This window comes from Globicephala melas, chromosome 20, assembly GCF_963455315.2.
Source record: "Globicephala melas chromosome 20, mGloMel1.2, whole genome shotgun sequence".
NCBI classification, from domain to species: domain Eukaryota; kingdom Metazoa; phylum Chordata; class Mammalia; order Artiodactyla; family Delphinidae; genus Globicephala; species Globicephala melas.
Window position 1 is genome coordinate 48,256,980 of NC_083333.1, and position 23,043 is coordinate 48,280,022.

The 23,043-nt window shown below is 38.8% G+C and overlaps 1 protein-coding gene and 1 non-coding gene across 2 annotated transcripts in view; one reads left to right on the top strand and one right to left on the bottom strand.

The window, feature by feature from the left end:
- APPBP2 (amyloid beta precursor protein binding protein 2) overlaps positions 1-23,043 on the bottom strand; it is a 70,862-nt gene that overhangs the window by 29,296 nt on the left and 18,523 nt on the right. The window contains exons 2-4 of the mRNA XM_030881835.2: positions 13,914-14,002; positions 9,845-9,996; positions 4,917-5,040 (exon numbers count right to left, since the gene is read on the bottom strand). Of these exons, the coding sequence (XP_030737695.1) occupies positions 4,917-5,040; positions 9,845-9,996; positions 13,914-14,002 (365 nt within the window). The remainder of the gene's footprint in view (positions 1-4,916; positions 5,041-9,844; positions 9,997-13,913; positions 14,003-23,043) is intronic.
- TRNAW-CCA (transfer RNA tryptophan (anticodon CCA)) lies at positions 4,226-4,298 on the top strand. The gene has a single exon. It is a non-coding gene; the product is annotated as a tRNA-Trp (tRNA).

The following is a 23,043-nucleotide window of genomic DNA, read 5'->3' on the forward strand; positions in this document are numbered from 1 at the left end:
GGGATAGAACCCACGTCCCCTGCATTGGAAGGCAGATTCTTAACCACTGGACCACCAGGGAAGTCCCTGGGTTTCATTTTTTAACCTTCTTGGCAGTCGCTGTTTCTAGATAGGGGAATTGAGCCCATTTACATGGTCATAGTTGTATTTGGTTTTAATTGTTTCACATTTTTCAGTTATCATACTTAGTTATTTCCTCTATTCTCTTTGCTTATCTATCTACCTTGGACAAGTTTCCAATCATTCTTACCCCTATTCCCACTATTCTAATTTGGAATGTCTATCGTATTTTTCCATTAGTCAATTTATTATATACCCCTCCCTAGCAATGACAATGTTTGAACATTAAATGACAGGCATTCATATTCCCCTTACCAAGATGAGACCTTTATAATACTTTCTTATACTACTACATTTTCCCAAATGTTTATTTTTAAAATAGGCTATTATATAATATATGCCCAACAGCAAGCAACCTGAACATAATAACATGAGCCTCAATTTTCCATCCAAAAAGGTTTTTTGCTAACTTGAATACATCAGGTTTTAGGGATATATATGATAACATTTTGAAATTTATAATATTTAAATCATCTTTATGTTATGTTATAAATACATATTTAAAATCTAAACTAAATTTTCAAAAATTCTCCTTCTTGTAATTTATGAAATGTTACCCAAACTATTCACATGCATCTTAAAACATTTATCTTCATAATCACCAAACTACTTCTGAGTCATCTAACAGTTTTTCAGAGTAAAACATTTTCACTTGCTTGAAAATCAGCACTTTTGAGTCTGGTATCATGTCCCTAGAAACGTTATCCAAAGGTACCAGCAACCATTTGCAAAGCATTAAGACAGTTGGGCTTTCCCATTCCACCTAAGATAAGTAGACACCCATAATCTCCACAACCAAACCACTTAATGCATCACATTTCAAAGTAATATTCAAGAAGCCAGTTAATAAAGATATCTAACACAACTATAAGGTTATGACCCCTAGAATAATTCTAAATTTTGTGTTAAATTATGTTAAATTCCATTACTTCCGTAAAAAGAAAATTCTGCCAGGTGACCTCTATGAGCTTCCTGGTATTGGCACTGGCTGAGTTTCAGGCTAACATTTCTTTCCCAAAGAGTACTTTGTTGTTCAAAACAAGAGACTTGAAAGAACATCACATAACGTGAGGGATTTTGTAAGGCAACTATTTTTTCAATTTTCAGGTGGAAAAAACACAAACAAACTTATCTTACATTTAACAGTATGTGGTAACTGAGAATTTCTGTCTTGGTATTTCTAAAATTTCCCTTTCATTTCCAGTTTGAAAAAAAATCCTTACATAAGACATATTACAAATTCACCATTTGTTCTTCATTCTTTCCACTCCATTATGTCTAACTATATATTACAATATTCACTGCTTACCACTGTTTCTACACCATCTTCCCCTGTCGTGAGATTTGTTACTATTGAACTTTTATTTGGTCAGAGATATTCCTTGACTATTTTCCTCAGATAAAGTACCTGGAGGTATATTTGGTATCTACAAATTTGAAAAATTTGAATTTTATCCTAAAAGTTTGTGAAGTGTAGTATTTTCTCAGTAATTGAGATACTGCTCTTCTCTCTTAGCTTCTAACTCCTATTTATCCTTGGACTTCAAGAAATTCACCTGCTTCGGGCTCAAGGTTCTTTTTCAATCTAGATTCAAGTCTTTTCCCTCCAGTTCAGGAAGTTCCATTTTTCACTTAAAATCCCCAAAATACACCAAAATAATAATTGTGGTTATTTCTAGGCAGCAGGGTTACAGATAATATTTATTTTCTTCTTCATAGTTTTCTGTATGTTTTCAATTTGTTTGGTAATAGACACGCATATGAGCAGAACAAACAAAGCTATTAAATAGAAAGCAAGTAAAGTAAACGAAACTAGGCAGAGTCTTCAAGGAATAAAACAAAGACTGAGAAATGGTACCAGGTTTAACAAGCAGAGTCTCTGACATTTGCTCTATACTGCTTCCATGCCAGCCCCAGATTAGAGAATGGTTTTGTGCTATTAAAGTTAAAAACACACTGTTACATTAGGCTCAAAGCTCCTGGGATTGGCTAAAGGATTTCATTAGTATCTGTTCTCCAAAATAATCCTCTCCCAAATCAGTTAAAAGCTAAGTAAGAATAATTTAATTTTTTTCAAAAAATACTACTATAATAATAAAAATTATCTTAACGGCTGTAATGGCCAAGAATTTAGCAAGCAAAGCCGTGTAGAAGCAAATTTTATTTTGAAATTTAAAATTCTTGAGAACAAGATGTCTAGGTATACAGGCAGTAAGCGGGTATAAATAGCTTTGTTTCTTGGCACAGGTATTTTCCTATTCACATGTGCTTGTTCTGAAAACAGCCCGAGCACTCACAGTATTTACAGTTACCTGTCCAATATTCCCCTCTCCTCCTTCCTTAATGTAGACCCATGAGTTCATTTGGGGCGGCAAAATGCACAGTTAAAAACGTTTTGCTCTCCAGACCACCTTATACTGGTTGGAGGATGTGCAGAATGTGTCCCAGTTTCCCAGTTTCAAAGAGACGTAATAAGTAAAGAAGATAAGGCTAGGCCTCTGGGAAAGCTGTTTTTTCTGACTGGAAAAAAAAAAAAAAGGAAAAGGAAGCAGACTCAGCGGGCATGAGCCCTTTGCCCTTCTCCTTGCCTGTAGCATTTGCAAACATAATGACGTGAGCTACATGCTAAAGATGACAAGATAGGAAAAAGAAGAGGAGCCCTGGTTCTTTGAGAAAACTAAATCTTTTGGTTATATTAATGCAAAATTTATATAAGAGCCTTAAAATCAGACAGATAGGAGAAATGTTAGTTATCTGGATGAAATAAATCTTCTGACTTTGTGCATAAAAAGCAAGCACTTATAAGAAGAAAATGTTTTACCTTTTGGTCAAAAGACTGCTTGCAGTGAAAGAGCAATCTACAATGAAATCATACAAAATGGGTTTTCTGTTCTAAATTAACTAGTTCATACACAAAGAAACATTTAGCTAGACCCTAAAATCCCTATGAGATAGTCTAGTCTTCTATTCCTAGGACAGGCAGAAGTGGGGAGGAAAGATGACACAGATTATCAGTACTACAAATTACAGGCCCAATAACAACCCTTTTATAGTTTCTGCACACAAGTATTACTATAATTTATCATAAATATCTGTGGGTGGGGCTTCCCTGGTGGCGCAGTGGTTGAGAGTCCGCCTGCCGATGCAGGGGACACGGGTTCGTGCCCCGGTCCAGGAAGATCCCACATGCCGCGGAGCGGCTGGGCCCGTGAGCCATGGCCACTGAGCCTGCGCGTCCGGAGCCTGTGCTCCGCAACGGGAGAGGCCACAACAGTGAGAAGCCCGCATACTGCGAAAAAAAAATAATAATAAAAAAATAAAAAAAAAATAAATATCTGTGGGAAATTATCCTAAGCTCCTAAAATATTATTTATAATTAAGTTTGCACATTATAAAATTAACTTCAGGATTTGAATGTTTGTCTAACACAGGTAAGCCCTGTATAAAACGGGGTAATAGCCTCAAAAGATTGAGCAGAGAGGGCTTTAGTCAATGGTAGCATAAATCAACAATGGTTTTATATAGAAGAACCTGTATTCTAGTTCTGAAGAGGTGCAGATTTAATTAACTCATCTCTAAGGTACAAAAAAAATATGACCCCTTATTCAAAAAAAATAGAAGACTATCAGTTCAGTAACTGACCAGACTCTAGTTAACTTAGGACAAAGAATTATTTTGTTATTTTTTAAACTTTATTTTGATTTCCCTTTAGTTTCATATAAAAATTCTTTTTAAGAAATGTCAAATCAAATGGGGGGACAGAGAGAAAACCTACATGAAAATAGCTAAAACTAAATGTTACATATACAAAAATAATAAAGACAGTAAAATCAAAGAGTTGCTTCTGGATTTGCTTGCCTTTCATTTAAGTACATCTGTTAAAAAATGTATTTTAAAGAAAGGTTAGGGGGACTTCGCTGGCTGTCCAGTGGTTAAGACTTCACCTTCCAATGCAGGGGTGTGGGTTCAATCCCTGGTCAGGGAGCTAAGACCCCAGGTGCCTCGCAGCCAAAAATCCGAAACATAAAACAGAAGCAATACTGTAACAAATTCAATAAAGACTTTAAAAAAATTGTCCACATCAAAAAAAAAAAGGTTAGGGACTTCCCTGGTGGTCCAGTGGTTAAGACTCCACGCTCCCAATGCAGGGGGCCCAGGTTCGATCCCTGGTCAGGGAACTAGATCCCACATGCCGCAACTAAAAACAAAAGATCCCACACACCTCAACGAAGATCCCGCAAGCAGCAACGAAGATTCCCGCGTGCCGCAGCTAAGACCCCGTGCAGCCAAATAAATAATAAATGAAGATTTTTTTAAAAAAAAATTATTTAGAAGTAAAATAGTAAAATATTAATCAGGTTATGTACAATTCCAGAAATGTAAATGGAGCACAGTAAAAACAAAACAAAACAAAACAAAACACACACACACACACACATAAAACCCAAGAAGGGACTTCCTTCGTGGCACAGTGGTCAAGAATCTGCCTGCCAATGCAGGGGACAATGGTTTGATCCCTGGTCCAGGAAGATCCCACATGCCACGGAGCAACTAAACCCGTGTGCCACAACTGAGCTCGCACGCCACAACTACTGAAGCCCATGCTCCACAACAAGAGAAGCCGCCGCAAGGAGAAGCCCACACACCACAACGAAGAGTAGCCCCCGCTCACTGCACTAGAGAAAGCCTGCATGCAGCAACAAAGACCCAACACAGTCTAAAATAAATAAATAATTTTTTTAAAAAAAGCCACTAATACCATTACAGCATGTAATTAAAGGACTGTTCCAACTTACCTCACACAACATTCTACTGCACGAAACCAATGAAGCATCTCATCATGTAGAGTACACAACTGAAGGCAAGACAGGAAAACTTTCTCAGCATCACTGTACCAGCCTGCATCTGAAAGAAAGCCACCTAAGGGACAAGAAAAACCAAAAACTTTAGATAATTTAATAAATCACTTGAAAGCTAAAATGACATGCTTACAATGATTATTACCTAAAATGAAAAAACCTCTGTTTAGTCTGAAACAAAGATACTAATTGTGAAATTAAAAAAAAAAAAAGGAACTCAAACTAGGGAAATTAGATCAAAGTTGAGATCCTGAATAAGGAGTAAAGAGTTTTTGTTTTGTTTTGTTTTTTTACTTTCGGCTGTATTGGGTCTTCATTGCTGCGCGCGGGCTTTCTCTAGTTGCGGCGAGCAGGGGCTACTCTTCGTTGCGGTGCGCGGGCTTCTTGTTGCGGTGGCTTCTCTTGCTGTGGAGCACAGGCTCTAGGTGCGCGGGCTTCATTAGTTGTGGCACACAGGCTCAGTAGCTGTGGCGCACAGGCTTAGTTGCTCGGCGGCATGTGGGATCTTCCCCAACCAGGGATCAAACCCATGTCCCCTGCACTGGCAGGCGGATTCTTAACCAATGTGCCACCAGGGAAGTCTCAGGAGTCAAGAGTTTTAGCCTTGGGCTTCCCTGGTGGCAAAGTGGTTAAGAATCCGCCTGCCAATGCAGGGGACATGGGTTCGATCCCTGGTCTGGGAAGATCCCACATGCCTCGGAGCAACTAAGCCCGTGTGCCACAACTACTGAGCCTGCACTCTAGAGCCCGCAAGCCACAACTACTGAGCCCACTCGCCACAGCTACTAAGCCTGCGCACCTAGAGCCGGTGCTCTGAAGCAAGAGAAGCACCACAATGAGAAGCCTGCGCACAGCAATGAAGGGTAGCCCCCGCTCGCCCCAACTAGAGAAAGCCAGCACATCAATGAAGACCCAATGCAGCCAAAAATAAATAAAATAAATAAATTAAAAAAAAAAGTTTTAGCCCTCCAAATGTACTTCATCACCTAAGAGTTGACATTTTCCAGCTAATTAACCACTATATTTAGTGATTTGTCTAACATTTTAATCATGCAGGGTAAACATAATTTCCAATCTCTCCATACCCAATCCCAAAGAGGATAAAGACATCTGAATAAACTTAATCTCCTTAGCATAACAGCACATCATAGAAGATAGACAGATAAAAGAGACAGTAGTGCTTGCTCATCTTAATTTTTTTTTAGCAAAAAATTAAACTGCTGTCCTCCAACAGTCGTAATGGGGCATGTGGGCATCATTTCCTTAGGATACTGTCCATTTTTTAGAGGCTCCTGACCCGCTCCTAATAGTTTAATACATTTTTTGATAGTGTCAACTAATCTTAATAGTGTCAATAGTATCTGGGTCAAGAAAAAATGTATTTTGCTCAGACTGGTGTTTCATGTTTAATTAAAGCTATATGAAATGAAACAAATATTTAACTGGAGAGAAGTGTGCTTTAGAACACTTTTTTATCCCCCCAAATATGACATTTTAGGGTCCTCACTGAATGACTGGAATAATGAGATTATAATATTCATATGAAGCAACCTCCTACTCATTATCTCAACATATTGTGCACTGTGCTGGGTTATTAGGCTATTATCTCTCAGTTTCAAACCAACCCTTCTAGACTGTTCTATGACACTGGGCTAGGACTCTATAACCACATTTCTCCTCTGCCAGCTGGCTCCCTAGTAGTCTCTACCAAAGAAGGCACTAGAGAGAAAGACTGTAAGCCTGGAGAAGTAAGAGACACTCCCTGCTAGCTTCCAGTTTCTGCCAGCAACGCCCCTGCTAACAGCAGTGTCCCAGAGTAATGTTTCTTTACTCTGGCAGTGGCGATTCATCTCAGTAAGCCAATTCCAGCTGCAGTTTTCCAACACTTACAGAACTTGATTCACAGCACCCCATCAGAGAGACACTAGTACCAGCCAGTCAGGTGTCCCTCCTAGAGGTCGAGATTCTAGACCCACGAGCTCCCTTCTCAGAACTCTGAGGCACCTGTACCAGCCAAGCAACATCCCAGCTCTGCGAGGTACCTCCTCAAGCTTCTTTTTTTTTTTTTTCTTTTGGCCACGCCATGCAGCCTGTGGGATCTTAGTTCCCCGACCAGGGACTGAACGCTGTGAAAATACTAAAGACCTTTAAATTATATACTTTAAATGGGTGCACTGTACGGTATGTGAATTATAACTCAATAAAGCTGTCATTTTTTAAAAGTTTCCATCATGTATACTTCTGGTATGAAGTGTTTTCACTGTTTTGGTAATTTTAGGATCAAGACTGATAATATAACTGAATCTGTTAGGACTTGGTTCTAACTCCAGGATACTTGTTCAATCTGGCTCCTTACAGTGGCCAGACTGGTACAAGTGAAGAGACGACAGAGGACCTCAGTGAACATTAGCCTTCCTGCCTTTCAGCTTCCTTGATACTAAATATCTCCCACATAGATTTTTACATGACTACCTAGGACTAAGTGGATGTCAATATTAACATTCATCTAGGTCACGAACACTCTATTAAGAGACATTCTTTAGTCACAATTCTTTGTTGCAATTTATATTCCACAGGACTATCAAAGGATAAATGCTGAGGGTTGTTTTCGGAAAAGAATGTTCTTAAGTTCCTCCAAGCAAACTCTCTATGACCACTACAAAAAAAAATTTTTTTCCTAATACTGAAGGAAATGATCATGAAAACTTGGCAAAGAAAGTAAATGTGCACGTGCCAAAGAGAGAGAGAGAGAGAAAACATGCACACACACACACATTAATGTGAGAAGTTAAAAATGAAAGGTAGAGCTTCCCTGGTGGCGCAGTGGTTAAGAATCCACCTGCCAATGCACGGGACACGGGTTTGAGCCCTGGTCCGGGAAGATCCTACATGCTGCGGAGCGACTAAGCCCGTGCACTGCAACTACTGAAACCCTCGCGCCTAGAGCCTGTGCTCTGCAACGAGAGGAGCTACCACAATGAGAAGCCTGCGCACCGCAACAAAGAGTAGCCCCCCACTCCCCGCAACTAGAGAAAGCCTGCGTGCAGCAACAAAGACCCAATGCAGCCAAAAATAAATAAATAAAATAAACAAATTTATAAAATAAAAAAATGGGCAGAGGATCTGAATAGACATTTTTCCAAAAAAGACATACAGATGGCCAACAGATACATGAAAAGATGCTCCACATCACTAATCAGGGAAATGCAAATCAAAACCACAATGAGATACCACCTCACACCTGTCAGGCGGCTGTCATCACCAGAAAACACAAATAACGAGTGTTCGCGAGGGTGTGGAGACAAGGGAACCCTCCTGCACTGCTGGTGGGGCTGTAAATTGGCACAGCCACTATGGAGAACCGTGTGGAGGTTGCTCAAAACATTTAATATAGAACTGCCACATGATCTAGCAATTTCACTTCTGGGTATTTATCCAAAAACGGCAAAAACACTAACTCATAAAAGATATATGCACCTCAGTGTTCAGTGAAGCATTATTTATAATAGCCAAGATATGTAAGCAACCTAAATGTCCATCAACAGATGAATGAACGGATAAAGAAGGCGTGAGATATATTTACACACACAACGGTGGAATATTACCCAACCACAAAAATTAAACATAAAAAAAAAAAGAAAAGAAATCTTGTGACAACACAGATGGATCTAGAGGGTATCATGCTAAGTGAAATAAGTCAGACAGAGAAAGACAAATACCATATGATCTCACTTATACGTAGACTCTAAAAATCAAAACAAACAAACAAAACAAAATGAAAATAGACTCGCAGATACAGAGACCAAACAGTTGGTTGCCAGAGAAAGGAGGTGGGGTGTGGGGTGAAATAGGTGAAGGGGATTAAGAGGTCTGAGCCTCCAGTTAGAAAATAAATAAGCCATGGGAATGTAATATACAGCCTAAGGAACATGGTCAATAATATTGTAATAACTCTGTACAGGGACTATACTTGTCGTGGCAATCATTTCATAAAGTATGCAAATTCCAAATCACTATGTAGTACACCTGAAACCAACATAATACTGTATGTCAACTACATTTAAATAAAACACACACACACAAATGAGTATATGTAAAAACCAATGAAAGTTAAATAAGGTCTATAGTCTAGGTAACAGTATTAAACCAGTATCAATTTCCTGGTTTTGATATTGTCTGTAAATCTACAATCATTTCAAAATAAAAATTTTTCCACAAAGTAAAAAGGTAGCAATAACTTGAATAAATAATTGCCTGAGACATACTTATCTATGTAGATTTGTAAAAGCCATACTAAAATGTTATGCAACATTAAACGATATCTTTCTACGTGTATAGCATACAAAGCCTTTTCAGAATCCTTCTCCATTCATGTTTTTAGTATTCTCATACCCATGAGGAAATGGAGATTTACCCTCATTTTAGAGAGGGGAAAACTGAGGTCCCAAAAGGATTAAGTCCCACGTCACAACACACAGTAAGCTGGTGAGAGAGGTTGGTAGCAGCTTGACATGGTAGAAACGTAAGTGGTTTGGAATCACAGCGCCACAGGATTCTAAACTTAGCTCCATTACTATGTGACTTTAGCAAGTTACTCAACTTTTCTGAGTCTGTTTCCTCATTTCTAAAACTCTATTAATACCTTCACATCAGTGGAATGTCATGAGGATTTTCTCGAAAGACAGCATTTAGATACATAGTACAGTACTCAGCACAAAGTTAATGTTCAATATATCACATCTAGTTCCTCTCATAACCTCCCATGTTGACTTTGGGAATGTCCTGTGAGAATCCTTTAATGCCAGCAGGCTTAGATCTGAGTCATGTCACAGGACAAAACACCCCTCTGTTTTACCATTACTTACCTAAAACAAAGCCAACCTGAATGGCTTTTTCCTTTACTGCAGCATCTGATTCCGCTATGTAAGAGCACCGTCTACTGAATGAGTAGGCTAAGACTGAAGCAACTTTCACACCATGATCCATCAAAGCCTGGAAACAATGATGAAGCAAATGTCTGAAAGAGAAGGAAAAGGTCATTTTTGTTTTTATAAAGGTAACATATTTTGTCCTTTTAGAAAGTGCTAACTTTCATGCACATTGTTCCTTCCTGCCTCAGGAAATTTGCACATGCTGTTCCTTCTACCTAAAAAAGCTTTTCACCACCATCACCTAGTTCTCTCCCCTAAATCGGTTAGACTTCAGCTCAAATGTCACTTCCGCCAGGAGATCCTCCCTGTCTCCTGTCTCCCTCTCTTCACCAGCCTGATGGGGCCACGGCAGGCCTATCCCAGGATCCCCAAGGACCTTGTAGGTTATGTTAAGGCATTTACTCTTCTATCTAGAAGAGAATAGGCAGCCACCAAAGTGTTGCCAGCCAGGAAAGATAAGATCAAATATGCTGGTAGGTCTGGGGCTAGAGAATTATGAATAGCAGCAGGCAGCTCACCTGGGACACAGATGACCTTTGCCCAACAAACAGTGGCCTCATTCTACCTCCCCAGGGTACCTCCAGTAATTCCCTATGATAGTGTTTTCCAGAATGGGGCATGACTATCACTGGGGGCTCTAGGCACAATTTTAGTGGCATATAACCAAATATTTTCCAAAGATTAACATATTTATTTCAATGGGGATTCAAAAATAAAACTTGTAATCTAAAAAGAAAAAAAAAAGAAAGTGCTAACTTGCTCTTCTGAAATAACAGTACCATTATTTTCAAAGATGGAATAAGATAAAAATCAACTGTTTGTCTTATGAATTATGAGGTCATAATAATTCACAATTTAGCCTAGTATCTTTTACTCAGTGGATCACTGAGTGATTCTGTATATGTAAACTGATGACAGTGAAGGATGAAAACAACTTCTAACATCAATCTTAAAAACCAAATTGTCTTGTAATTCAACAATGACCCAATTATAAAATGGGCAATAGACTTGAACAGAGATTCCTCCAAAGAAAATATACAAAGGCCAATAAGCACAAGAAAAGATGCTCAATATCATTAGTGATTAGGGAAATGCAAATCAAACTCACAATGAGATACGACTTCACACTATCTAGGATGGCTATAATACTACTTTTTTAAAAACAGTTGATGGCAAGGATATGGAAAAACTGGAACCCTCATACGTTGGTAATAGGGACATATTGGGTTGGCCAAAAGGTTCATTTGGTTTTTTCCGAAAGATGGCTCTAGCAGCACTTAGTTGTCTTTAGCTTCATTGAAAACAATTTTGTTAGACTGTATGTGACAGCTGTCATATCAGCGTGCATTTAAAAAAATACTTATCAAAATTGGTGAATTTTTGTGTAGCCATTTTAATATTTAAGATGGAAGAGAAAAAGCAACATTTTCAGCATATTATGCTTTATTATTTCAAGAAAAGTAAAAACGCAACTGAAACACAAAAAAATATTTGTGCAGTATATGGAAAAGGTGCTGTGACTGATTGAACATGTCAAAAGTGGTTTGCGAAGTTTCGTGCTGGAGATTTCTCACTGGATGATGTTCCACTGTTAGGTAGACCAGTTGAAGCTGAAAGCAATCAAATCGAGACATTGACTGAGAACAATCAACGTTATATGGTGCAGGAGATAGCTAACATACTCAAAACATCCAAATCAAGGGTTGAAAATCATTTGCACCAGCTTGGTTATGTTATGTTCATTGCTTTGATGTTTGGGTTCCACATCAGTTAAGAAAAAAAACCTTCTTGCCTGTATTTCTGCATGGATTCTCTACTTAAATGTAATGAAAACGTTCCATTTTTAAAACAAATTGTGACGGGTGATGAAATGTGGATACTGTACAATAACGTGGAATGGAACAGATCACGGGGCAAGCAAAATGAACCACCAACAACCAAACCAAAGCCCGGTCTTCACCCAAGGAAGGTGATATTGCGTATATGGTGGGATTGAAAGCGAGTCCTCTATTATGAGCTCCTTCTGGAAAACCAAACAATTAATTCCAACAAGTACTGCTCCCAGTTAGAACAACTGAAAGCAGCACTCAATGAAAAGCATCCAGAACTAGTCAACAGAAAACACGTAATCTTCTATCAGGATAATGCAAGACCGCATGTTTCTTTGATGACTAGGCAAAAACTGTTACAGCTTGGCTGGGAAGTTCTGATTCGTCCGCTGTATTCACCAGACACTGCACCTTCTGATTTCCATTTATTTCAGTCTTTACAAAATTCTCTTAATGGAAAAACTTTCAATTCCCTGGGAGACAGTAAAAGGCACCTGGAACAGTTCTTTGCTCAAAAAGATAAAAAGTTTTGAGAATATGGAATTATAAAGTTGCCTGAAAAATGGCAGAAGATAGTGGAACAAAATGGTGAATATGTTGTTTAATAAAGTTTTTGGTGAAAATGAAAAATGTGTCTTTTACCTTTACTTAAAAACCAAAGGCACTTTTTTGGTCAACCCAATAAAACGGTGCAGCTGCTGTGGGAAACAATTTAGGAGTTACTCAAAAAGTTAAACGTAGGTTTACCCTCGTTATATATACATACAAGAGAACTGAAAACATACATCCACACAGAATCTTGTCCATGAGCATTCATAGCAGCATTATTCATAATGGCCAAAAGGTAGAAACAACCCAAATGTCCATCAACAGATGACTAGATAACCAAAACATAGTACATCCACACAATGGAAAACTGATACAAACAACAGCCATGAATGAACCTTGAAAACATTATAGGCAGAATCCAGTCACAAAAGACCACATACTGTATAGTTCCATTTATATGAAATGTCTAGAGCAGATAAACTCAGAAACAGAGAGTAGATTAATGGTAGGCTAGAGACCAGGGGTAAGGGGAAATAGGGAGTGACTGTTAATGGGTACAGGGTTTCTTTTGGGGATGATGAAAGTATTCTAGAATTAGATAGTGGTGATAGTTGCAAACATTTGTGAATATACTAAAAACTAATGAATTGTACAGTTTAAAATGATGAATTTATGGTATGTGAATTATCTCAATAAAAAAACTGCTTTAAACAAAATTGTAAATAACCAAGTCACTGCTTTGCATAAAGGGGGAAGAAAAGTCAAACTACATGCGTTTAGTTTCACAAATATATTAAACACTTACCAAGGGATCTGGACTTGGTAAAAAGATAACCTGAGAGATGAAAGAGAGGTAGTCCACTAAATCTTTATAATGGCCATCTTTAGAACTGCACAGAGAAATTCAAATCCTAGAAAGCTAACCTTTTCCAAGAGTAAAGAATTTTTTTTTTAAGTTTTTCTATGGCCTTCTTGTCCCAAAATGAAACTCTCATCTATTATTTTTTAACAGATTAATTTTTAATTAGTCAACTAACCAAGAAATTTCTCTTAGGCTTAGTACACAGGTCACATCCAAAGGTATCCCTAAACAATGAAATCATGTTAATTTGTTAACATGTTACTTGTTGATTATTTTATCTTCTCTAAAATACAAACTCCATGAGGAAGAGACCTTGTAAAACTTATTCACTGCTGTAACCCCGGCATCTAGAATAGTACTTGACATACACTACGCATTCTAACAAGTATTTACTTAACTTGGCAACATTCATATTAGAGATTAACAATATTTTGTAAAACTATATTCTTATTTTCCCAGAAATGTAGGTTAGGAAAAAGAAATGGCATTTCAAGCAAATTTAGGGAAGAATGCTAAAGAGAACAGCAAGGACAATCAAAGGCCATGTCACCTACATCCACATATAACTCCTACTACATAATAGCCAGAACGGGGTAGATGAATTCAGTCTTTCTTGAACACAAAAAGCAAGGGTGGTTGGTACTGATGGTTTCAAAACAGTACGAATGTACTTATTGCTACTGAACTGTACGCTTAAAATATGGTCACAGTGGTAAAATTCAGATATGTATAGTTTACCACAATTGTTACAAAATGAGTTTACCTTTTATCCAAAGCTCTCAATACTTTAGCAAAAACTTCCAATTCACAAAATTCACTGCCCAGTTGACATAAGCGTCCCTGTTGGTACAGCTGAAATTAAAAACAAACAAAAAAAGATAACATTTAAAATTTTTAATTTAATTTCAATTTCTACTTTACTTATGAATATAATTTGATGGAGTTAATATTTGATGAATTTATGACTATTACTCAAAGTTAAGATTACACAGTAATATCAGGGAAGATGCTTATGCTAAAAGAAATGTAACGCTAACTTAACAAATCTCCATAATTCATAGAGAACACTTTAATAGTTGTACATAATATTTAGAAATTAATATTTGTATAACAGTATACGGTACATGCTAAGTACTAAAAAGTGCTATATAATTACTTTATTTATTAAACACTAAAATCAGTTATACTCAGGACTTCCCTGGTGGAACAGGGGTTAAGAATCCTCCTGCCAATGCAGAGGACACGGTTCGATCCCTGGTCTGGGAATATCTCACATGCTGCGGAGCAACTAAGCCCGTGCGCCACAACTACTGAGCCCGCGTGCCACAACTACTAAAGTAAGAGTGCCTAGAGCCCATGCTCCACGACAAAGAGAAGCCACCGCAATGAGAAGCCCATGCACCGCAACGAAGAATAGCCGCCGCTCGCCGCCAACTAGAAAAAGCCCACACACAGCAACGAAGACCCAATGCAGCCAAAAAATAAACAAATAAATTGATTAAAAAAGAACAATTATATTCAAAAAACTAAACTTTTTTTTTAAAAAATTATTTATTTATTTTTGGCTGTGCTGGGTCTTCGTTTCTGTGCGAGGGCTTTCTCTAGTTGTGGCAAGCGGGGGCCACTCTTCATCACGGTGCGCGGGCCTCTCACTGTCGCGGCCTCTCTTGTTGCGGCGCACAGGCTCCAGACGCGCAGGCTCAGTAGCTGTGACTCGTGGGCCTAGTTGCTCCGCGGCATGTGGGATCCTCCCAGACCAGGGCTCGAACCCGTGTTCCCTGCATTGGCAGGCAGACTCTCAACGAGTGCGCCACCAGGGAAGTCTGAAACTTTTTTTTTTTAACTTCATTTTTTCTTAAACAAAACTGGGTAAAGTAAAATTATCAAAATGATAGCAAAGATAATATCCAGAAGCCAGAACTGGTCACTATGCCCCACTAAGGGCTCTTCAGACCACAAAAACCTCAGTTCAGTTCCAGGCATGAAACTTCACAAGCAGACTAACAGTAAATTATATCTAAAGTAATCCAGCATGGCAGGATTTCTGATCATGTCACAATCATTTACTCCTTTTGCCTGACTTTTTTTTTTCTTTAACATCTTTATTGGAGTGTAATTGCTTTACAATGTCCTGTTAATTTCTGCTGTGTAACGAAAGTGAATCAGCTATATGTATACATATATCACCATATCCCCTCCCTCTTGCATCTCCTTCCCACGCTCCCTGTCTCACCCCTCTAGGTGGTCACAAAGCACCGAGCCGATCTCCCTGTGCGATGCAGCTGCTTCCCACTAGCTATCTATTTCACATTTGGTAGTGTATATATGTCAATGCTACTCTCTCACTTCGTCCCAGGTTACCCGCCCCCTCCCCGTGTCCTCAACTCCATTGGCTATGTCTGCATCTTTATTCCTGTCCTGCCCCTAGGTTCATCAGAACCTTTTTTTTTTTTTAGATTCCATATATACATGTTAGCATATGGTATTTGTTTTTCTCTTTTTGAATTACTTCACTCCGTATGACAGACTCTAAGTCCTTCCAACTCACTACAACTAGTTCAATTTCGTTTCTTTTTATGGCTGAGTAATATTACATTGTATATATGTGCCACATCTTCTTTATCCATTCATCTGTTGATGGACACTTAGGTTGCTTCCATGTCCCGGCTATTGTAAATAGTGCTGTAATGAACACTGACTGTGGTACATGTCTCTTTTTGAATTATGGCTTTCTCAGGGTACATGTCCAGTAGTGGGATTGCTGGGTCATATGGTAGTTCTTTTAGTTTTTTAAAGAACCTTCATACTGTTCTCCGTGACTGTATCAATTTACATTCCTACCAACAGTGCAAGAGGGCTCCCTTTTCTCCACACCCTCGCCAGCTTTTACTGTTTGTAGATCTTTTCATGATGGCCATTCTGACCCCTGTGAGGTGATACCTCACTGTAGTTTTGATTTGCATTTCTCTAATGATTAGTGATGCTGAGCCTCTTTTCATGTGTTTGTTGGCAATCTGTATATCTTCTATGCAGAAATGTCTATTTAGGTCTTCTGCCCATTTCTGGATTGGGTTGTTTGTTTTTTTGATATTGAGCTGCTTGTACATTTTAGAGATTAATCCTTTGTCAGTTGCTTCATTTGCAAATATTTTCTCCCATTATGAGGGTTGTCTATTTGTCTTGTTTATGGTTTCCTTTGCTGTGCAAAAGCTTTTAAGTTCCATTAGGTCCCATTTGTTTATTTTTGTTTTTATTTCCATTACTCTAGGAGGTGGGTCAAAAAGGATCTTGCTGTGATTTATGTCATGAGTGTTCTGCCTATGTTTTCCTCTAAGAGTTTGATGGTGTCTAGCCCTACATTTAGGTCTTTAATCCATTTTGAGTTTATTTCTGTGTATGGTGTTAGGAAGTGTTCTGATTTCATTCTTTTACATGTAACTGTCCAGTTTTCCCAGCATCACTTATTGAAGAGGCTGTCTTTTCTCCACTGTATGTTCTTGCCTCCTTTATCAACGATAAGACCCATATGTGCATGGATTTATCTCTGGGCTTTCTATCCTGTTCATTGATCTGTATTTCTGTTTTGTTGCAGTACCATACTGTCTTGATTACTGTAGCTTTGTAGTATAGTCTGAAATCCGGGAGCCTGATTCCTCCAGCTCCGTTTTTTTCCCCTCAAGATTGCTTTGGCTATTTGGGGTGTTTTGTGTTGCCATACAAATGGTGAAGTTTTTTGTTCTAGTTCTGTGAAAAATGCCATTGGTAGTTTGATAGGGATTGCACTGAATCTGTAGATCACTTTGGGTAGTATAGTCATTTTCACAATGCTGATTCTTCCAATCCAAGAACATGGTATATCTCTCTATCTGTTTGTATCGTCTTTAATTTCTTTTATCAGTGTCTTGTAGTTTTCTGCATACAGGTCTTTTGTCTCCTTAGGTAGGTTTATTCCTAGATATTTTATTCTTTTTGTTGCAATGGTAAATGGGAGTGTTTCCCTAATTTCTTGCAGATTTTTCGTCGTTAGTGTATAGGAATGCAAGAGATGTGTGCAATAATTTTGTATCCTGCTACTTTACCAAATTCGTTGATTAGCTCTAGTAGTGTTCTGGTAGCATCTTTAGGATTCTCTATGTATAGTATCATGTCATCTGCAAACAGTGACAGTTTTACTTCTTCTTTTCCAATTTGGATTCCTTTTATTTCTTTTTCTTTTGATTGCCGTGGCTAAAACTTCCAAAACCATGTTGAATAACAGTGGTGAGAGTGGACATCCTTGTCTTGCTCCTGATCTTAGAGGAAATGGTTTCAGTTTATCACCACTGAGAACGATGTTGGCTGTGGGTTTGTCATCTATGGCCTTTATTATGTTGAGGAAAGTTCCCTCTATGCCCACTTTCTGGAGAGTTTTTAACATAAATGGGTGCTGAATTCTGTCAAAAGCTTTTTCTGCTTCTATTGAGATTATCATATGATTTTTATCCTTCAGTTTGTTAATATGGTGTATCACATTGATTGATCTGGTATATTGAAGAATCCCTGCATTCCTGGGATAAACCCCACTTGATCATGGCGTATGATCCTTTTAATGTGCGGTTGGATTCTGTTGGCTAGTATTTCGTTGAGGATTTTTGCATCTATGTTCATCAGTGATATTGGCCTGTAGTTTTCTTTTTTTGTGACATCTTTGTCTGGTTTTGGTATCAGGGTGATGGTGGCCTCATAGAATGAGTTTGGGAATGTTCCCCCCTCTGCTATATTTTGGAAGTGTTTGAAAAGGATAGGTGTTAGCTCTTCTCTAAGTGTTTGATAGCATTCACCTGTGAAGCCATCTGGTCCTGGGCTTTTGTTTGTTGGAAGATTTTTAAGCACAGTCTCAATTTCAGTGCTTGTGACTGGTCTGTTTTTATTTTCTGCTTGTTCCTGGTTCAGTCTCAGAAGATTGTGGTTTTCTAAGAATTTGTCCATTTCTTCCAGGTTGTCCATTTTATTGGCATAGAGTTGCTTGTAGTAATCTCTCATGATCGTTTGTATTTCTGCAGTGTCAGTTGTTACTTCTTTTTCATTTCTAATTCTATTGATTTGAGTCTTCTCCCTTTTTTTCTTAATGAGCCTGGCTAATAGTTTATCAATTTTGTTTATCTTCTCAAAGAACCAGCTTTTAGTTTTATTGATCTTTGCTACTGTTTCCTTCATTTCTTTTTCATTTATTTCTGATCTGATCTTTATGATTTCTTTCCTCCTGCTAACTTTGGGGGTTTTTTGTTCTTCTTTCTATGATTGCTTTAGGTGCAAGGTTAGGTTGTTTATTTGGGATGTTTCTTGTTTCTTGAGGTAGGATTGTATTGCTATACACTTCCCTCTTAGAACTGCTTTTGCTGCATCCCATAGGTTTTGGGTCGTCATGTGTTTATTGTCATCTGTTTCTCGGTATTTTTTAATTTCCTCAGTGATCTCTTGGTTATTTAGTAGTATATTGTTTAGCCTCCATGTGTTTGTATTTTTTACAGCTTTTCTTCCCTGTAATTGATATCTAGTCTCACAGCGTTGTGGTCAGAAAAGATACTTGATATGATTTCCATTTTCTTAAATTTACCAAGGCTTGATTTGTGACCCATGATATGATCTATCCTGGAGAATGTTCCATCAGCACTTGAGAAGAAAGTGTATTCTGTTGTTTTTGGATGGTATGTCCTCTAAATATCAATTAAGTCCATCTTGTCTAATGTGTCATTTAAAGCTTGTGTCTCCTTATTTATTTTCATTGTGGATGATCTGTCCATTGGTGAGAGTGGAGTGTTAAAGTCCCCTATTATTATTGTGTTACTGTTGATTTCTCTTTTTATGGATGTTAGCATTTGCCTTATGTACTGAGGTCTTCCTATGTTAGGTGTGTAATATTTACAATTGTTATATCTTCTTCTTGGATTGATCCCTTGATCATTAATGTAGATTCATTCTTTGTCTCTTGTAATAGTCTTTATGTTAAAGTCTACTTGTCTGATATGAGAATTGCTACTCCAGTTTTCTTTTGATTTCCATTTGCATGGAATATCTTTTTCCATCCCCTCACTTTCAGTCTGTATGTGTCCCAAGGTCTGAAGTGGGTCTCTTGTAGACAGCATATGTACGGGTCTTGTTTTTGTATCCATTTAGCTAGTCTATGTCCTTCGGTTGGAGCATTTAATCCATTTACATTTAAGGTAATTATCAGTATGTATGTTCCTATCACCATTTTCTTAATTGTTTTAGGTTTGTTATTGCAGATCTTTTCCTTCTCTTGTGTTTCCTGCCTAGAGAAGTTCCTTTAGCACTTATTGTTAAGCTTGTTTGGTGGTGTTGAATTCTCTTAACTTTTGCTTGTCTGTAAAGGTTTTAATTTCTCCGTCAAATCTGAATGAGGTCCTTGCTGGGTAGAGTAATCTTTGTTGTAGGTTTTTCTCTTTTTTTTTTTTTTTTGATATTTCCTTATTTATTTTTGGCCATGTTTGGGTCTTCACTGTTTTTTTATGTTTTAAATAAATTTATATATTTGCTTTTTTATTTTTGGCTGTGTTGGGTCTTCGTTGCTGCGCAAGGGGGCTACTCTTCTTTGCAGTGCACGGGCTTTTCATTGCAGTGGCTTCTCTTGTTGCAGAGCACAGGCTCTAGGTGCACGGGCTACAGCAGTTGTCGCACGTGGGCTCAGTAGTTGTGGCTCGCAGGCTCTAGAGCACAGGCTCAGTAGTTGTGGTTCACAGGCTTAGTTGCTCCATGGCATGTGGGATCTTCCTGGACCAGGGCTCAAACCCGTGTCCCCTGCATTGGCAGGCGGATTCTCAACCACTGCGCCACCAGGGAAGCCCCTGGGTCTTCATTGTTGTGCACAGGCTTTCTTTAGTTGTGGCGAGCAGGGGCTATTCTTCGTTGTGGTGCATAGGGTTCTCATTGCAGTGGCTTCTCTTGTTGCGGAGCACGGACTCTAGGCATGTGGGCTTCAGTAGTTGTGGCATGCAGGCTCAGTAGTTGTGGCTCGCAGGCTCAGTAGTTGTGGCTCGCAGGCTCTAGAGCACAGGCTGAGTAGTTTTGGCACAAGGCTTATCTGCTCTGTGGCACGTGGGATCTTCCGGGACCAGGGACTGAATCTGTGTCCACTGCACTGGTAGGCAGATTCGTTACCACTGTGCCACCAGGGAAGCCCCCTTTCATCACTTTAAATATGTCCTGCCACTCCCTTCTGGCTTGCAGAGTTTCTGCTGAAAGATCAGCTGTTAACCTTATGGGGACTCCCTTGTATGTTATTTGTTGCTTTTCCCTTGCTGCTTTTAATATTTTTTTCTTTGTATTTAATTTTTGATAGTTTGATTAATATGTGTCTTGGCATGTTTCTCCTTGGATTTATCCTGTATGGGACTCTCTGCACTTCCTGTACTTGATTATTTCCTTTCCCTTGTTAGGGAAGTTTTCAACTATAATCTCTTCAAATATTTTCTCAGACCCTTTCTTCTTCTCTTCTTCTTCTGAGACACCTATAATTCGAATGTTGGTGCATTTAATATTGTCCCAGAGGTCTCTGAGACTGTCCTCAATTCTTTTCATTCTTTTTTCTTTATTCTGCTCTGCGGTAGTTAGTTCCACTATTTTATCTTCCAGGTCACTTATCCGTTCTGCCTCAGTTATTCTGCTATTGACTCCTTCTAGAGTATTTTTAATTTATTTATTGTGCTGTTCATCACTGTTTGTTTGTTCTTTAGTTCTTCTAAGTCCTTGTTAAACGTTTCTTGTATTTTCTCTATTCTATTTCCAAGATTTTAGATCATCTTTACTCTCATTACTCTGAATTCTTTTTCAGGTAGACTGCCTATTTCTTCTTCATTTGGTCTGGGGGTTTTTTACCTTTCTCCTTCATCTGCTGCATATTTCTCTGTGTTCTCATTTTGTTTAACTTACTTTGTTTGGGGTCTCCTTTTCATGGGCTGCAGGTTTGTAGTTCCTGTTGTTTTTGATGTCTGCCCCCAGTGGGTGAGATTGGTTCAGTGGCTTGTGTAGGCTTTCTGGTGGAGGGGACTGGTGCCTGTGTTCTGGTGGGCAGGGCCGCGTCTGGCCGTGTGTTTTGGGGTATCTGTGAACTTAGTATGATTTTAGGCAGCCTCTCTGCTAATGGGTGGGGTTGTGTTCCTGTTTGTTTGGCATGGGGTGTCCAGCACTGGAGCTTGCTGGCTGTTGGGTCGACCTGGGTCTTAGTGTTGAGATGGAGATCTCTGGGAGAGCTCTCGCCGATTGCTATTACGTGGGGCGGGGAGGTCTCCGGTGGTCCAATGTTCTGAACTCGGCTCTCCCACCTTGGAGGCGCAGGCCTGACACCAGGCCGGAGCACCAAGACCCTGTCAGCCACACTGCAAGGTACGTGGGGATTTTCTTGCCTTTGGGGACGTCTGAGGTCTTCTGCCAGTGTTCAGTATGTGTTCTGTAGTTGGTCCACATGTAGATGTATTTTTGATGTATTTGTGGGGAGGAAGGTGATCTCTACATCCCACTCCTCTGCCATCTTGAAGGTCCCCCTGAAATAGGAGACTCCACTGAAGACACCAATCTCCGCAAGAGCTAGAGGTGCAGAGGCATTTTTTTCAGAGGATTTGCAGAGCTTGCTTTTTTTTTTTTTCCTTTTCCTTTGTGCTTTGTCTAGTTTCACTTGTTCACAGGGTGCTTCATGCAGAGGCCTCACACCCGGCACTTTGGATCAGAGTGCCTAGTGAGAAATGGCTGCGCTGACACCTCAGCTCAGCGGGCCGGGCCGTGTGCGGAAGCACTGTCCCTGACACTGCAACTCAAGATCTGGTTTTTTAAAACTTCCATTTAAAATAGTATTTTAATAAATGTGTTAAATGTTTATCCCAAAAAATACATGTACACAGTTAAAAAAAAAATACTACTGCTCCTCTTTCCCCTGCCTCAACTTCACCAAATGTTACTGAATTTATATAGCTATATAAATACAGTGCCTTAGAAGGCAGGAATTTTATTATATCAACTCATTTTACATTAGTAAGCACTTAACAGTTCATTTGACAAAAACATGGGTTTCAGAAAGAGGACATGATCCTGAATTCATCTGCCAAATGGGCCAGTTAACTTTGCACAGGGAAAACATACTACAAACTCATTTAGCAAACTCTTGGGCATAAATCACTATTCATAATGGAGGCCAGGTCAGATTAGGTAGATACAGGAATACAAATCAATAATGACTGCTGGAAGGGAGAGGGGACAGGGAGTGCCACGTGCTCAGGAAGGGGAGGCAGAAATGTTATCTTCAAACAGTGATTGGATATTCATCTTAACCATAAACTTTCATAAGGAAAGATTTGCTATTTTTGGAGATGATTATGTTTTCTGAGGTTAGAAAAACAGGGACTTCCCTGGCAGTCCAGTAGCTGGGACTCCACGCTCCCACTGCAGGGGGCACAGGTTCAATCCCTGGTCAGGGAACTAGGATCCCGCAAGCCACACAGTGTGGCCAAAAAAAAAAAAAAAAAAAGCTTCTGGGAATGTATATGATAAAATTCCCTTCCATCACATATACCTTCACAGTTAACCAATGAAGAATAACTCAGGGAAAATAAAGCTGAGAATTTATAATCACATCCTATTTGGGGGCTTAACAATGTGATACATTTCTGATTTGAGGGAGAAAAACAAATGCACTTATCAAAATATACACACACATACTCCAAAAACAGTACAGGACCAAAAAACCTTAGTTTCTTATCAAAGTAACTCATCATTAGCAAACTTAAGGCTTAGAATTTCTTTTGTAAGATAGAAGAAATGGAAAGTTGTACAACTTTTTTTGCCTACACTTACTAGTCAAATAAAGACAATTAAACTAAACTTTATATGTTCTACAACTCATA